Source organism: Centropristis striata, chromosome 4 (assembly GCF_030273125.1).
Source record: "Centropristis striata isolate RG_2023a ecotype Rhode Island chromosome 4, C.striata_1.0, whole genome shotgun sequence".
In the NCBI taxonomy this organism is placed as follows: domain Eukaryota; kingdom Metazoa; phylum Chordata; class Actinopteri; order Perciformes; family Serranidae; genus Centropristis; species Centropristis striata.
Window position 1 is genome coordinate 6,986,488 of NC_081520.1, and position 14,466 is coordinate 7,000,953.

At 34.9% G+C, this 14,466-nt stretch overlaps 1 protein-coding gene across 1 annotated transcript; it reads right to left on the minus strand.

The window, feature by feature from the left end:
• Positions 1 to 898: 898 nt before the first annotated feature.
• LOC131970346 (solute carrier family 35 member F2-like) lies at positions 899 to 12,818 on the minus strand. Its single transcript, XM_059331719.1, has 8 exons — positions 12,709 to 12,818; positions 10,533 to 10,708; positions 9,583 to 9,710; positions 7,842 to 8,001; positions 6,750 to 6,906; positions 5,399 to 5,451; positions 4,069 to 4,223; positions 899 to 1,458 (listed from the first exon to the last, which is right to left on the minus strand). The coding sequence occupies exons 1-8, from the start codon at positions 12,816 to 12,818 to the stop codon at positions 1,201 to 1,203; spliced, it is 1,197 nt and encodes a 398-aa protein (XP_059187702.1). The 3' UTR covers positions 899 to 1,200.
• Positions 12,819 to 14,466: the final 1,648 nt, after the last annotated feature.

Below are 14,466 nucleotides of genomic sequence, written 5' to 3' on the forward strand. Positions count from 1 at the left end.
TAGAGTGAGTTTATTAGTTTTAATTCGTTTTTATTTTTTGGAAATGCTTAGTTTGAGTTTAGTTTTTATTAGTTTTAGTGTTAATTTTAGTATTTGTTGGGTGCCAGATTCAAAGAGGTCACAATAAATGTTGCCTTTATTTCCTTTGTCTTATCCATCTCAGCCCCAATAGTTTATTAAGTCATAAAACCAGATAGATGAAATAGATTTCATATTAACCAAAAGGGTTTACGTACAAAAAAAGTTGATAAAGACGAAAACGAAGGACATTTTCACTATAATTTTAGTTAGTTTTGTAACCACACAATATGGTTTCAGTTAGTTATCGTTTTTAAAAAAACCTCAAACTTTTATTTTTATTTCAGTCAACGAAAATGTTTTTTTCAATTCTAGTTTTCGTTAACTATAATAACCTTAATTCAGACATGCAGTCAGGGGCTTCTCGACATGAAGCACGATTTCCGCTGAACAGTTTGCAATTCCCCGCTGTGGCCACTAGATGGCACTAAAGCTCATCATCAAAAGATCATCAAAACACTGAACAAACAAAAGTGTTTTGTCGTTTAATAAAAAAGTTTTTGTTTCTAATTCCAGTTTTCCAGTTTTATCTCTCTTTCTCTCTCTCTGTCTTTTTCTTCATTTTCTGTCATGTTGCATGTCATCAAAAAAGCGAATCAAGTCCACATCTCTGCTGAATCACAATTCTTAATGCATTAATAAAAGCTAAATTAATTAATATTCTTTATCTCGCAATTTTTTTCATAAATCATACATTTATTTATTTATTTAAAATAAATCATATCTGAACTAAACTTACATAATGTACTTGAGTAAATGTACTTAGTTATATGAGACAAATTTAAGCCCATATATATAGTCCAACATATATATATATATGTTTTTATTTTTTATGTGACATTTAATATTTTTATACAGCGGGTTAAATATCTTACACTTGATGTTTTTTGGTGACGATGAAAAAAAAACAGACAAAATTAAAATACTCCTGACACAATAACAAAATGTATAATATATATAACATATAACAATAGTTTAAAACATGATCATTGTTTCAACTTTTTTCTTTGTATTTATTTATTTTCCTATTAATTGTATTTTTCATTTCTACATGTATATAAACTCAATAAATAAATGTTTAAAAAAACCAAAACCCATATTGACAGGTTTCTGTGCTGTAGTTCACATTTTAGTGCTGCATCCAACATTTTCATCATCAATCCCACGTTCCTCCTCAGCTGTGATCCTCACTGTCACCTCCTGTTTGGTGATGTCATCTTGAACTGCCACAGGGTTGTCATAATAACCTTCTTCACAGATGGAGGAAGAGGAAGAGGAGGAGGTGACGGGTTCGGAGCGGTCAGTGGGTGTCGGCACGGCGTTGTAGGTGATGAAGCCGATGAGGATGACCACCAGTGAGACCAGGTAGAGTCCAGAGAACTGCAGAGACAGCAGGTGATATTTTAATATTTAAATATCAATATATTATTGGATTATTATTATGATTTTTTTTTAAAAACATATATTTATTGCACATTTTGTAAATTTACAAACGGTGAACAACGTAGAACAAGAAGGCACGTACAAGAAAAATAATAATAATAAACAATAATGATAGCAATAATGATGATAAAAATAAAATTAATAAATAAATAACTAGGGAAAGAAAAAGAGAGAGATTGAAATAAATAAATAAATAAATATTTATATATATATATATATATATATATATATATATACATACATACACACATACATACATACACACAATATATATATATATATATATATATATATATATATATACATACATACACACATACACACATACATATACACATACACATATACAAAATTATAAAAAAAAATAGATAAAAAAAGGGGAGGGGAACTACATGCATTTGAGCATGAAATCTTAAAAGTGCAGTGTAAAAATTAAATTAAAATTAAATAGCAATTAATGTTGGTCTGCTGTTCTTGCACTGAAAAAAAAGAAATCACAGTAAGTGGTTATTTTTTATTTACTTCAAACCTTTTGTATTCCTATTTATACTGCTATACTTTCATTTGAGCATGAAATATCTTAAGTTACTGCACTGTTAACATATTTAAAATTGCAGTTTCATCATATCTGATTAAGTACACGGTCCTATATGTGGCCCTGTGGTAGTGTCGATGAAAAATTGTGGCCCCCTCCAGCATTTAAGTTGCCCATCCCTGCTTTAGAGTTATTAAAGTAGGGCTAAAGCTGTCAGCTAAATGTTGTGGAGTAAAAAGTACACTATTTCCCTCTAAAATGTATTTAAGTACCTCAAAGTTGTACTTTGGTACAATACTTGACTAAATGAATCAAATAATGTTTAACTGCCTGATTCAGAGAGCAGTTTGTGTGAGAAGAAAAACAAAAACTAAGGTAAATTATTGTTAAATGACATTTGCAGATTAAATATTCTGTTTCCAGTGAACGTTGTGTAAAGGACTTTGAACTTTTAAACTAAATGTGTGAAAACACAACACACAACACTCCGTCTGCTTCTCTGGGGCTCCCAGAAACTCTGTGTCCTTCTGAGCATGTGAAAAAATTAACATGAGGCAAAAAATATTTTCTTTAAAAAAAAAATAAGCTAAAAACATTTTGTACACTTTAGCAAACTTTACTCAACAGGAGGAAATGGTGCATTTGTTGGGGACTATTTTCAGCAGCGGATTAATCTACTTTCTGTGTGTATTAGGGGAGAAATCACAAGAGGATATTTTGCATGGAAATATTGTATCTCCATACACAGAGGCAAACTATCAGTATTTCATTATATATTATATTATTTTTTAATATTGAAAATACAAATAAACATTTAAATAAAATGTTGAATCAGTACCAGTGGACTAAAAAGAGCAATTGATTTTATTATTCTAGTTCCAAAAAAAATGTATTTACTTCATTCGGATTATGTACAGTGTAATACAAACAGATCAGTTTGTTTGCTTCACAATCCTGTTTTGCTGCAAAAATCAGGCTAAAATTTTAGCTTATTACTTACATAAATTATTCCATAAATTTTCTTTTGGCGCTTTAATAATCTGAAACAAAAAAGGAAATAAATCGTAATATATGTTATCGCAAGACTCATGCATATTGTAAAATGTTTAGCAATAATATCGTACTGTGACTTCAGCATTGTGAACAATCTTTTGTGCTTGTGTTGTTAGAATAATCTATTATTCTGTCTCTGTTGACGTAGGTCACTATCTATGTGTGCGTAATTCACTATCTGTGTATGTAACCTCTCTCTGTGCATTCATAGATTAATCATGCCAGATGCTTTGATACAATGATCATGTGCTAATATTGTTCTTAAACTAAGATTAAACTAAATACATTTACTCTAAATACATTTACTCCATCCGCTTAAACTTCCTCTTCCCTATTTAGAGTAAGATTCTATTATCACAAAAATATATATTTTATGTGGATTAGATATTGTTTGTTGCAAAATCTGTCTCTCCAATAATATCTCTGTAAGTCATATCAAGGCAGGAGTTTGTGTTTTGAAAGTTTTGTTAACAGGTCAGGACACAGACATGATGTGCTGAGCAGAAAGATAACTAACTTCTCTGCTTGGTGACATGACGTGTCCACATATTGAATAAACTGACAAATCAGCGGATTGAGAGGAGGGACCTTCCGGAGATATCTACCTACATTCTTAGAAAACTTTTGTTAGGCTATAAAATGGGTTTAAGGGAAATTAGACTGCGTCCAGACTTCATGAACTGACCAGCCTAATGTGTTGTCAGGGATGTGTAGTTTGAACCCAGAGACTCTGTAAACTGCACATTTCTTGACGTATTGTAATAAAATGAAGTTAAACTGAGAACTCAGACGTCTCCTGCTCATCATCCCCCATGAAACGATCAGCGCAGAGAAATATGTGAGGATTTTGTGTTGGAGTCAGATAATTTAATTTTAAAGGTTTCCTCAATGCATTTCTCAACAGTGTGTGTGTGTGTGTGTGTGTGTGTGTGTGTGTGTGTGTGTGTGTGTGTGCTCACATTGTACTGGAAGAGGAAGATCCCGCAGAAGAGGCTGAAGAGGTCGGCGGTGAGCAGGGAGAGGTTGACGGAGGTGGCGCTGCTCAGCTTCATCACGACGGGCATACAGCTGTACAGAGAGAACATACAGAGAGCGAAGGCCGAGAACAGCAGCCCTGAGGGGAGAGACACTGCTGGTCAACTTCATACTTTAGTCAGGAGAGAAGTTCATATCCAATTGCTTAAAAAAACATGTTTTTAAAAATAAAAAAAATTAAAAAACCTTTTACAGCAAAACCAGAGTGCAGTAACTACGTTTTTGGGGTCAAAGGTCAAATAAATGTTTATGTTTATGTTTATGTTTTAGTAAAGGATCCCCATTAGCTTATGCCATGGCAGTTCGCTAGTCTTCCTGGGGTCCACATTCCAACAAGTAATACTCAACAGTCCTACAACAACTTTAACAGTAAAAATACATTCCAAAATACATTAGAAAAGTGCAGCACAAAAGTTCATTACAAAATGCAGCACAAATTTAAAAGACAGTTTGTAGAATCAAACCATTGAATTATAGCCATTTGGATTAAATGTTTAGGAATAATTGGTCAAATGCATTTGATCAGAAAACAAATAAAATACAAAAAAAAAAAAAAATAAAATACAGCTTTAACCAGTATCATTGATTGTAATCCTGGACATCATGAATCCAGGCAAACATCGCTTCTATAAAGAGTAGCGTCCTTTCAACCAAAATAAACGAAAAAAAATTAAATAAACCCCCCCAAAAAATATAATAAGCCCAACACCTAACATTAACCACTGACAAAGTACATCTTTAATTTCAAATAAATCATCATGATTTTTGAGCATTGAAAAGACATCATCAATACATGTAGAAATAAATGTCATATCACTTACCTACCTATAATCCATTTGGCTGGCCAGTTAAAAAACATTAAAACACTTTAAAGCAGTTTTTCTCAGTTTTACCCTTTGTGTAGTTACTGCAGTTAGACTTTGTAGGGCAGTGTAATGCACAGGTGGGGTTTTTTGCACATAGACAATAAACATAAAAAATGTATCTACCTTTAGTTTGTATCATGTCTAATTGGAACTAATTGGAAGAAATTGGATTAATTTCTAACGTGGAATGATCGGGGCATGCTGTGCTATTCCTCAGAGATTCGCCGAGCCGTTTATGTAAAAATTGCCATAAAACTGTGATAAAATTTCCAAGAGAAAATGAATTGAAAAAAAATAATTTTGGGGCAGTACTAAAAACAAACATGTTTTTTATTGTAAAATCAATGAAATGAGAGGTGAGGGTCATTTTATCCTGCCCCATACTCACCAACTTGCCAGCTCCACTGGATTTTTGCAACTTCTTTACGTTCCAGGATCACCCTGGGAAAAATAACACCAGAATAAAACATAATGTTGAATGAGTCTATAGTCCTGAACACACACACACACACACACACACACACACACGTTTTTAGAGGGATTTCGCTAGTTTTAGTTTAGTTTTAGTATTTTTTTTTTTTTAAATGCTTTAGTTTTAGTTTATTTTTTATTAGTTTTAGTTTTTTGTAATGGGGAATTTGTTGGGTGGGACATTTAAAGAGGTCACAGTAAATTTTGCCTTTATTTCCTTTGTCTTATCCATCTTCATTATGTATGTGTTGTTATGTTGATAAAGACAAAAACAAAGGACATTTTCACTATAATTTTAGTTAGTTTTGTAACCACACAATACAGTTTCAGTTAATTATCTTTTTTTTTAAACTCTCATTTTTATTTTTATTTCAGATTTAGTTTTTTTTCAATTTTAGTTTTGTTATTTTGTTTAGTTTTGGTTAACTATAATAACCTTGTTCCCTAGCCCCTTACCCTAACCCTTCACAACTAACCCTAACATAAACCCTAATATAACCTGAACCCTAAAATAAAGTCTTAAATCTCAAAAAAGCCTTAAAAGAAGTGAGGACCGGCCGAAATGTCCTCACTTTGCAAAAATGTCCTCACTCTGTTGGTTAAAAACGTGTCCCGGTCCTCACTATGTAGGAAGTACAAGAGCACACACACACACACACACACACTCACTTATTATTACATATTATATTATATATATTATATACTGTACTATTCATCATCATATCACCAGTTTAATTATTACCATCATCTTGCCAACCTTTCTCACCGGGTACTCCGGCTTCCTCCCACAGTCCAAAAACATGCACTTAGGTTTAATTGGTGACTCTAAATTGCCCATACGTGTGAATGAGAGTGTGATTGTCTGTCTCTATGTGTCAGCCCTGCGATAGTCTGGCGTCCTGTCCAGGGTGTACCCCGCCTCTCGCCCAATGACAGCTGGGATAGGCTCCAGCCCCCCGCGACCCGATTGCGGATAAGCGGTTAATGGTAATGAATGAATGAATGAATGAATCTTGCCAACCTACCAACTGATGTTATTTTTTTAACTTCTTAAGTGTCCTTGTTCTATTCTGTGTTCTTTTCTATTGTTGTTTTTATTTATGCTACCTCAGTATTTTATTGTATTGTATTTTATTGTACTTGAATACCGGACTGCTGTGACAACCGAATTTCTTTCTATCTATCTATCTATCTATCTATCTATCTATCTATCTATCTATCTATCTATCTATCTATCTATCTATCTATCTACACTCTCTCACTCTTACATCTGTATGGTGCTGATGATGGAGCCGAACATGCCGACCATGCCCAGAAACTCCACCCTGCTGAGGTTCTTCACCGTGTACTCCTGACACACGTTAGAGACGGCGTACAGCGACGCACTGAGCAGCACCAAACCGTCACCCAGCAGGATGTTTGAGGCTGAGGAGACGAGACAAGAGACGCATCATTTCAAACACTGTCACAATAACACTGACTGGCCTGCTGGTGGTCAGTTTGTTTGGACTCTGGTTTCTTCCATTCTGAGCTTTATGTAAACAAATGTCCTTCGTCTGTTGGACAGAGTCTGTGCACTGCAAAAACGGTGTGTCTAAAAACAAGATAAAAACACTAAATCTGAGGGAAATGATCTTGCTGCATGGACAGATAATTTCACTTGACAAGATTTCTTAAATTAAGATTGTTAAATCTAGAAATAAGCATGTTGTACGCTTAAAATAAGAAATGAATTCTTAAAACAAGATAAATTAAAGCTGCAAGCAGCTATGAACTGGCCCGAGCAGAGTGCACTGACAATTATTTGTTTCTTACAAAGATTAAAAAAAATCATTTATCTTGTTTTAAGAGTTTTTCTCATTTTAAGCGTCTACACACGGCCCTGCAGTCCTATTTATGGGTCCTTTTATGGGCATTAATGGGTGGTTACCTATGCTAATCCTATGTTAATTAGACTCACCTGGCACGCCCGCTCTATTTACGAGGAGATGGCATTCATCAATTTAAGAACACGGCTGCGAACAATTCAGCGGCTTAAGAACACGTTGATGAATGTGACGTAGGGTCTTCTTAGAAATCTTCTTAAGAAGGACTTAAGAAAGAATCTAAGAAGATTCTTAAGAAGATATTGGTGAATGAGGCCCAATGATCATATGTAACCCTCCAACATCACAGCTCCAGTTACACTGTGCATGTTTGTGCTATAACGCAACAATATTTCAACCCCTGACATCTCCTTTTCCTCTTTAGACTGCACTCTTTAGCCTGACAGAGCCAAACTGTGATCGTCATCCACCTGCTGAGCCTTTTGGCAGGTGGAGACAAGATTTTAAGTCACTTGTGTTGAAGGAAGATCTTACTGGAGCCCTGGTCCCGTCCAGCCAGCAGGTCAGCCCCCACCATAGCCCCAACCCCGAGGAGACAGATGCAGACGGCGACATAGTGGACCGGCCTGTAGCGCGTCTTCAGAACCCACCAGGACAGGACCATCAGGACTGGGATCACAAAACAGTCCAGCAGCTGCAGACAGGAAACACATTGAAATGTAAATAAAATGTGTTTGTATAAAAAAACAAATTCTTTGTTTTGTTTTTTAGAGTCTTGCTTCTCTTGAAGATTAAAAAAAGTAAGTCAGCAGGTGGAGCCAAAGACCGAAATTTAAGTTCTTATTTTAGAATTTATGTATTTTTCTTACCCTGGTTCGTAGCTACAGAAGTTGAAAAGTTATGTTGTTTTTTTTTTTGTTTTTTTTTAAATTATTTATAATTTGATTTATTGTTTTTTTTGGTTATTTTTTTTTCTTTTATGAATATTATTATTTTTATTTCTCTAATTTTGCTACACTGGAACAAATCGCTGTTTGATTAGTCATCATTTTTGGATGACATTGTATGACTACTATTTCAGTTGCACAATTTTATTGGAATGAATAAAAATGTAATGTTATTTTATATCTGATCCAAGATGAGAGATTGAGGAAAGATGGCAAGTTTAATCTGAGGATGCATAATTGGAGGGGTTTGATTTATGTATACCAGATGTATGCAAAATGTTTGTTAAAATGTCTTTTTCTTGTCCTTTTCTTCTTTCCTAACCTCAGGAAAGTAGTTTTGGTGCCTAAACCTAACTGTCTTACAACATTAACAGTGATTGGGATGTTTAAACCTCTAAAGTCCAGGAGATTTTGGTTCAAATTTGTCAACTTCCTATGCATTCTGTTTCTGTTTAGCATCTTTTAACCATTTATACACACAAAAACAGCAGAAAAAAAAAAATAATAAAACTGCAAAACAGTCTATTTGCATGTAAATTAAAAATAGTAATAGTTTTCATTGTAGAAAATTCACATTTTAAAAATGGTCTAGAAACATAAATGGCACACTGAAAGCTCCTATGATTGAACTTTCAACACCATGGGTTCTTTTGGGTTAATGTCTAAATTTAAATATTTTAATGTCCTTGAAATTCTTATCTTTGTGTGTATTTTATAGACACAAGTAGGGGGGCTACAGGGGGAAATGGTTGGGAACACTGACCTACACACTGCAAAAAAAGAAAAGTTGGGTGAACTCATAATTTCAAGGCAACAAACTTCGATAAAAATTTTAAGTTGGACAATTAAACTAAATATTTTAAGTTTTGTTTTTGAGTTTGCTCAACTCTGAATTTCTCTGGCACGATTGTAAAGCCGCTATATGTCAGCTAATGTTGTGACCACAATTTTGAGTTAGCATTGATACGCTAATGGCTACTCTTGTAGCTGTAACAAGCAGCGCCGCTAGCATCAGTTAGCCGCTAGCTTTCGCTAATGACCAAATTCCACAACAAAGAAATAAGAGTTAGCAGAACTATTGTCCCTTGTTGTGAACCCCAACTTAAAGATATAAGTAACAACAACTCACCAACTTGTTTTTGAGCAGACAACTGGCTTCCTTTGTTGTGCTAACTTACATTATTGCCCTAAATGTCAGTCATTTATATTTCCAAGTTTTACCAAATTAAATCACTGTTTTGGGCCAAAAAATACAAGTTGGCTTTTTTGCAGTGCAGGATCTTTTTTTCATCACATTGGTGTAAACAGGAGTGCAGGAGTGAACCCACCTGTACACTGGTGAGCGTGGTGTACTGGTACGCTTTGACCACAGCGTAGTTGGCTTCCACGTCCACCAGCCCCAGCAGAAGGTACTTCCACCATCTCCTCTTCAGTATCTGGAAAATATTGTCATCCCCTACGGTTTAAAGGGGAACATCCTGAGATTGAGATTGTTCCATTCAGTTATTATCCACCCTAATCCTTAACAAATGGACAAAACAAACACATTGAAACAAACATTTCATTGTAAATTCACCAAAAGTTATTGTTCCATTTCTGTTGATTACATTACATCTATCTATCTAATGACTTAGAGAAGAAGCATCACAAGATGTATACAAACAAACAAAGGTTTTTACAATCATTCATGCCCTGATTTATAGATGATTTATAATTTTGTTTCTAAAAACATGATAAAAAAGATTTTTTAAATGGCTTTTGACAGTATTTTCTGATTTATTAAATCATAAAAGGAGATATCCCAATTGCCTTCTGTAAGGAGCTTTGGATCTAATATATCAATAAAATAAAATAATGACTTTGAAATTTGCTTTATCCAATGTTCAGATTTATGCACTGGAAATATATGCAAATTGGTGCATATTTAATGAGTTCACACCTAATTTGCATTTATAAACATAACATTTCAGAAAACGGTAAGATTCATGGTGATAATGTTTAAGTTAATAAACTGACCCTATTCACCTGTCGTGTCTCCTCTTAATATATGTGAATATTATTGCTGATTTGTTAGTATTTTACTGTTGTACAATAGCTGGTCAAAATGTAACTTATTGTTACCATTTTAAGTAGTTTAATTTACACAAAAAATAAATCATATTTTATAAAGTGATCACATCAATTTGGTGTAGTAAAAAGCAATCATTTACCAGAAGTACATTTAGCCAAATACTGTACTTTTATGTCACGCTTGACTTGAGTATTTATGAAGTATTACCTGTTCTGCAGAGCAGCATGCTGGTGTAGGTGACAGTCAGCAGGATGTAGTTAAAGAAGCTCTGCAGCATCGGCGTGTTCACATGGAAGCTGGTGGCGAGGTACTGCGAGGAGATGGCCGTCCCACAGATGAGCGCAGCCAGGCCCTGACCCATGGCCAACGTCCTCGCCAACTGCCTGACAGAGAGAAGGGTGTGCAGAGTAAAAATCTTCACTATGAAAAATATTCACTGCATGTATTAGTTATCTGTAACCCTTTGATGCACAAACACCCTCTAATGCAGTGGTTCCCAACCTTTTTCTTGAGGGACCCACATTTTTACCATTGTAAACTTTGGCGACCCCCCCATTGTCCATTGCTCCTATGAAGCAGAACTCAATGTGACTTTAATGGTACCCTCTCTTTTTTTTTTGAGATATTCAGCATTTTTGTCTCCCTGACGCTTCGCCATTTTTCCATTAGCTCTGTGTTTCTGTTGTTAGGTGAGGTTACCGCTAGGCGATGTTACCTGTGTATATTGCAGGAGGGATGTTACACATGTCCTTATTCTCGCGATATAGCCTTTATTTTTAAACTTTTCTATAGGAATTTTTTTCTATTTAAATAAATTAATAAACATTTAATGTAGCCCTTATTTAGTTGTTTTTGTCCCACTAATGAATTAAATGCTGACTCATCTATATTTAACACATTAGATTTATTCAATCCCTTAAAATCAAGAGGGCTTCGCGACCCCCCGTGGATCTTTGGGGGCCCCCTGGGGGGGTCGGGCCCCCCTGTTGGGAATCACTGTTCTAATGCACAACATGGGTCAAAAATGAGCCGCATTCATTTCACATGTTACTTCATGCTGGCTGGGTGTTTGAATATCTTTTTTTTTTTTTATTACAACAGATCATTATATCTACTTTTCCTTTAAATACTTTATGAAGAACAATAGTTTTTGTATTATTAAAAAATATTAAAATGACCTTGTGCATTAGAAGTGTAAGGATACAAAAAGGGTTTTTATTCAAAAAGTAAGAAATGAAAACAAAAAATTAGGATGTATGATGATGAAAAACAAGTTAATTGAGGAAAACCTGGAATACTGAATGAATACTGAAAGTTAATTTATTGCAAAGATAAATAATATAAAAACTTAGTCGGGTCACTTTAGACCCATGTTGTGCATCAAAGGGTTAAGTAACAGCAAATCTTCAGTATGATTCATAATATCTTTAAGGGGAGAATTTTTTTCTTCTTACTGCAGACAGCCCTTTCTGATGGGGAACTGAAGGCACCAGACTCTATTGACTAAAACAGTGATTCTAGCCTGCCGAACGCAGGAGTTGCTGGTCTTCAACTGCCTCCATCAGTTCTTCTGTTTGTGTTATTGTGTGACTTTGGTGAATCCAAACTAACCCTTTAAAACAACAAAGTCCCACAATAACATAAACAAGTTACCAGATCGAGACAGCGGTAGACCAACTAGTATTAGTATTAGCATTTTTGTCAATGGAGTCTGGTGGGTTTAAGTAGAGACACCACAGGTGATTAGGGTAATTTTTTAAAACTCATGTAATGTCCCCAGTTTGTTATTTGCATTAAGACCATATTTTTTGTATTACAAGTTTTCTGAAATACTATGTTTAAATTTGCAAATTAGGCAAGAAATCATTAAATATTCATATGTTTTGACATATTTCAAAGTTTTACTTCTACTTCAGTAAGTTCTGAATGCAGGACTTTTACTTTTAGTTGAGTAATTTCATAGGAGTGGTGGAAGAAGTTTTCAGATCCTTTACTTCAATAAAAAGAACTCATACCACACTGTGAAATGACTCCACTTCAGTAAAAGTCCTATATTCAAAACTTACTGAAGTAAAAGTACAAAAGTGTCAAAATGTACTTAAAGTGTCAAAAACAAAGGTACCTTATTATGAAGAATGGACCCACTCAGATTGTTTGTTTTGCATTTTACGTACAATATATCCCTCTCAAATGTAGTGGAGTAGAAGTATAAAGTTACATTTGTGGAAACACTCAAGTTAATTACAAAATTGTACTTAAGTGCAGTACTTGAGTAAATGTACTCAGTTACATTCCACCACTGTTTCACAGTGTGACATTAGTACTTCCTCCACCACTGTGTCTGACTGTTCGAAGGTCTAACGTGCGTCTTATCTCCACTCACCAGGTGAAAACTTCCTTGGGGTTGAATTCTTTGATCCTCGCCATGAGTCCACCTCTCCGGCTCTGCTGGTTCACGTCTCCGGCTGCATCCTCTGTCTGCTTTGTATCCATGTTGCCTCACCAGTGATGGAGGAATCCTCTCTGAGCTTAGACAGCTACGATTTGTCTTCACTTTCACTGAATGATTAACTGACTCCGAGGGCAAAGATCACTCTGTTACTTATCTCTATCTTTGTATGAAATGTCTTGATGACACCAGGCTGCAGTTAAAGATAAGAACTGATGATGAAAGATATTTAGAAAGAAGTCATCACTCCTTTTCACTCTTGTGCTGATGAGATAACAGGTCATGTCAGAGGAAAAAAGGGCTTCAACATTGTTTTTTTATGGAAATAGCTTTGGTGGAAACTAATCAAGTACATTAACTTATTGTACTTGACTACAAAATCTAAGGTACTTTTTTTTATCCCTCATTTATGCCACAAAAATTCAGAGGGAAGTATTACTTTGAAAATAATAATAATATAATAATTATAATAATAATAATAATTACCATTATTATTATAAACTGTATTTGTTTAAGATAAAATATTTCTTTATTGTTCTCACAATGGGGAAATTTTCAGTGTTACAGCAACAGCAAGTGTAAAGCAAAAATATAAAGAAGCATCAATAAAATAATAAATAGAAACAAGCAAAATTAACAAGAAATATAAAAGGATTAACAATTTAGACAAGAAGAAATACAAAAAGTATTAACACATTAAATAATAAGAAATATAAAACCAGGAACAATATATACAATATAGACAGCTGAAAAATTACACAAATATTTGTATTTCATACATGAAATGCAGCACAAAGTACTACACAGACATAATAAAAGCATTCCATTCATGAAATGGAAGTAAAAATATAGATAATACATTTTTTTTAAATGTATTTTTTATTTATTTATTATTTATTGCCAGATGAAAAAAGAAAACAATGAAAATCAGGACAGATTTATTTTATTTATTTGTTAATTTATTTATATTTCTGGAGCTGAAGAAAAGTACAGCTAAAAGTGTAGCAAGGTAGCTGTGACAAATCAGACATAATATCCAATCGGCCCAAAATCCCGCACCAAAACCACTGACAACTTCAGCCTCACCATTGACAACTCCACTCTATCCCTGTCCCCCCACATCCGCAACCTCCGACCTTTTGACCTTTCTTTTGAGCGCCACATATCCCATATCACCCGAACCCTTTTGTCACCTGAAAAACATTGCCCGTCTCCGTTCATCACTCTCCTTCCCTGCCACTGAACCACTGATACACACCTTTGTCACCTCCAGACTAGATTAATAGAGCAACACCCGGAGCTAGTTCAGGCAGGCAACTCGAGCTGTGCTGCCATACACATGACATGTCCCACTCCTCATACATACCCCACCTAAACACACCCTCTATCCAATCTGGCGCTCTATTTAAGATGACAGTAATCTTCAGCTCTCCCGCTGCCTGCCAATGCTGCTGCTGCTGCTGTATCTGTATCTGTATCTGTATCTGTATCGTCGTTTACTTTCTCAGCCCCACCACCACCCCAGCATCCACCTGTAGGCTCCAACGGGGGATTTTACTACATCACTCAACACCTCATGTAACTGCCTGAGGAGTGATGCAGTCGGAGCCTAGACGCCAAATCTATCTGTTGCAATAAACATATACTGCCTCACTTGAGTTGTCTGACTGAACTGCAATAGCATCCTGTACA